The sequence below is a fragment of the Nannospalax galili genome, unplaced genomic scaffold (assembly GCF_000622305.1).
Source record: "Nannospalax galili isolate Female #2095 unplaced genomic scaffold, S.galili_v1.0 scaffold150, whole genome shotgun sequence".
Taxonomy (NCBI): Eukaryota; Metazoa; Chordata; class Mammalia; order Rodentia; family Spalacidae; genus Nannospalax; species Nannospalax galili.
In genome coordinates this window covers 3,922,166-3,925,755 of record NW_008329320.1, presented here as the reverse complement: position 1 = coordinate 3,925,755, position 3,590 = coordinate 3,922,166, and the positions used below count along the sequence as shown (strand labels likewise).

The following is a 3,590-nucleotide window of genomic DNA, read 5'->3' as shown; positions in this document are numbered from 1 at the left end:
CTGTATTAATTCAACTGTAAACCTAAAAATTTACAGCCAATTTTGAAGGAGATGCATCTTAGCTCTGGAAATTGGTATTGAATATGTCAATGTTGTTGTAATGAAATGCTTCTTCTAATTATGTGGTTATTAATTAAATAATTAAAAAAATAAAAATAAAATCTTAAAAAAAAAAGAAATCCAGAAAACATAGTATGACAGAAGCAAATGGAGATGCTGTTTCTAGAAAGATGGAGTAACTGTGTCAAAGTTTAGCAGTCTTTAAAATATGTGCTTTAACTTACGACAGGTCATCTTCGCTTGTCAAATGATCTACTGGCCCTGTGCATTTAAAATAATTTTTTATGTGTATGAATGTTTTGTGTGCATATATGTAAATGCACTCATGCATTGTATGCAATGCCCATGGAGGTCAGAGGAGGGTGCCAGATCTCCTAGAACTGGAGTTATAGATGGTTAACTGCCATATGGGTGCTGTGTCCTCTGCAAGGACAGCAAGTGTTCTTACCACTGTGCCATCCCTCCAGCCCTGGCCCTATTCAGTTTTAACAAAGCTCTTTGTGACAATACTTCATAAAACCACTGTATCATAACTTTATCATTTGTTAATACCATTCTAGTGAAAAACTAATTTTAAGACAGCAAGGCTAATAAACTCATTTTGCAAAACCGTACTTTTAGACCAGGGCAGGGTATGGTGTCTCACACTGACTATGCAAGAATGCCATGAGTTTGAAACCAGGCTGAGCAAAACTTTATCTCAAAATAACAAAAATGAAAGCAACTGTATTCCTAGCACTGAGTTGTGGAAAGAAGTAAGCACCTGAATCTTCAGTGCTGTACTGGTTCTTGTTTCATCTAGATCAAGGGCAGGACTCATGTCTTTCTGAGCTTTAGTTTTTCATTATCTATTCAATGCTGGGGTTAGCAGGGGACAGTGTGTCTGCAAACAGGTAGAAACCAGTATAATGTTGATATACAACACCCCATCCCATAAGATCCTAGAGCTCCCAATTAATTCTGGATAATACCAGGGAGGAGAGGATGTCAATTTGAGCCACATATTTTCATCAGAGGTCTAAAATGAATTATTACTTCAAGCTTTTTGGCTTGGTTTGTCTATTTCTCAAACCAACCAGATACTTTTGACATCTATGAAGTTTATTCCCTAATGGAGACCAGTGAGCAAGTAATTTTAGTTTTCTTAAGTAAAATATGAGACACTACTCCTCAGAAAGGTTGGTGTTTCTAAAAAGTTTAATATCAACTCAAGAAAGAAGCACTCTTTACTTCTGTCAAAAAGCAATTAATTTTAAATGGTAATCAAACTGTTCATTTAGAACCAAAGTAAGAGGTACTACTGACTCCTTGGCACTTATCACAGTACATAGTAGTATGCGGTACACAGTAGAGGCTCGGCATTCACTGAGTAAATGAAATACTGATTTTAGAAATGCCACTGAAAAATTACATCTGTGTTCTTGCTAATGTCTTGCATAAACTATTACTAGGGATCACAATCATAGAACTAAGATTTAATTCTATTCAATGAAAAACATGAATAAAAACTGTAAAGATGTCAAGTATGAAAAGCTTCCTATTTGTTTCATCATAATAAAGACCACATTTAAAAGCACTTTATAGTATACCACTATTTTCCTTTGAATAAGGTATCTGCTTTCCCAATACCTAGTTCTCAGCAGACTGTTCCAAAGATGCTTCAGAGATCATGATGACTGGCTTTGAGATATACATATTACTGATAAGTTTCATAGAGTCAAAAGAATATGCAGAACATAGAAGAGTTCAAAAAAGTTTTACTAAATGAAACAAGTGGGAGGAATAGTGGTCATTTTGCTTAAAATCAAACCTTGTTTCTGTGTTTCCCTTTCAATTCTACCATGTAGCAGACATGAGTCTCTGTTGTCTTTCAGTCCTGCTTTTTCATGCCATGCCCTTGTTTCTCTGGTTTTGGTATGAGGGAAGCCACTGCACAAAAACTGCCTTCCACTAACACCAATGGCTAATTCCTACCAATCTTTAAAAATTCAAACATTGCCAGGTGTGGTGGCACACGCCTTTAATCCCAGCACTTGGGAGGCAGAGGCAGGAGGATCTCTGTTGAGTTCAAGGCCAGCCTGGTCTACATAGTGAGTTCCAGGACAGCTGGGGCTACAGGGAGACCCTGTCTCAAAAAGACCCCCTCCCCAATCAAACATCATGAAAGCCATATAAAGCCTTCTTGCATCCCATAACTAAAAAGAAATCTTTTCTGAAATAAGCATGCACAATGCTCCTGCGCCTCTTTTAATACCTAACACATCGTACCTTGCATCTTGCATAGTTACTTATACTTCTTATAATGTGTATTTATATGCAGATACACAAACAAATATTTTTGCTTTATAAATTATGTAGTTACTTGCACACTTTAGTCTCTTCTAGTAGTTTTTAAAACTCATTATGGAAGCCAGGTGTGGTGGTGCACACCTTTAGTCCCAGCACTCAGGAGGCAGAGACAGGAGGATCTTGGTGTGATCAAGGCCAGCCTGATCTACGTAGCAAGTTCCAGGCCAGCTGGGGCTATAGGGAGGCCAAAAGAAAACAACAAAAACAAAACAAAAAGAACTCATTATGGAATTAACTAGGTCAACTCATCTTTTCTTCTCTGATCAGATCTAGCTCAATGTCTGGCACAGAGTAGGTAAACATTAAATGAAAAAAAAAAAAAAAAAAAACCTTAAGATGAACTATCATCACAAATTTACATTATATACAATTTAAGAACAAAATGAACAAAGCCATATAATATGCTAAAGTCAACAAGATCCCAGCTCCTGAAAGCCCATTCAGCTAAGAACTCACCAGTGGACTGATCCATTGATGAGTTTAGTGCCCCTATGCCCATATTATCCAATCACCATCACCCCTGATGTGGCCTCTTCCAACCCAATTGCCTCTATATAGAGCTGGGGACCAAGCCTTCAACGTATGAGCATTTGGTGCAATGAGGGGCATGGCTTTGACCCCAAACCCTTCCATTCACTCTGCGTTCTGGCTGCCATGAACAGCCTTCTCTGCCACATGTTCCCCCACCATGATACTCTGCCTTGTCTATGGAGCCAGCCAACCATGAGCAAAACCTCTGAAACTCTGAGTCAAAATAAACCCTGTCCCCTTTCCTCATGATTAACACAGACATCAAGAACTAAAGCAATGATTAAATAAATATGTATTAGGGCCTCCTAATCCTCACTCTCTATTATACAGCAAATTTACTAGGGGGAGTACTTGAACACACACTCACAGTTAAGTGTCCTTCATGGTGGTCTGGGAAATGAATGAATAAGTACTCTGTGGCTACTAGCTGCATGATGGAATCACCTAGAAACTCCATCCTCTGATTGTGGCCTCTGGAAAAAGAAGTAGCAAGGTAATGAATCAATAATTATTTGTGGATTTAAAGAAAAAAAGAATTTTTAAGGTTACCCCATTAAAAGAAAATTTGTTTATTTTATTTTAAAGCATAAAACTTTATAAAATATTCTGATAACTTCCACTGAAAAACCAAACAAACAAAAACAAAAAAT

General features: G+C 37.4%; 1 protein-coding gene across 1 annotated transcript in view; it reads right to left on the bottom strand.

Moving 5' to 3' along the window:
• Drosha (drosha ribonuclease III) overlaps positions 1-3,590 on the bottom strand; it is a 137,119-nt gene that overhangs the window by 28,770 nt on the left and 104,759 nt on the right. Inside the window, exon 29 of the mRNA XM_008835690.3 lies at positions 3,308-3,413. Within this exon, the coding sequence (XP_008833912.1) occupies positions 3,308-3,413 (106 nt within the window). The remainder of the gene's footprint in view (positions 1-3,307; positions 3,414-3,590) is intronic.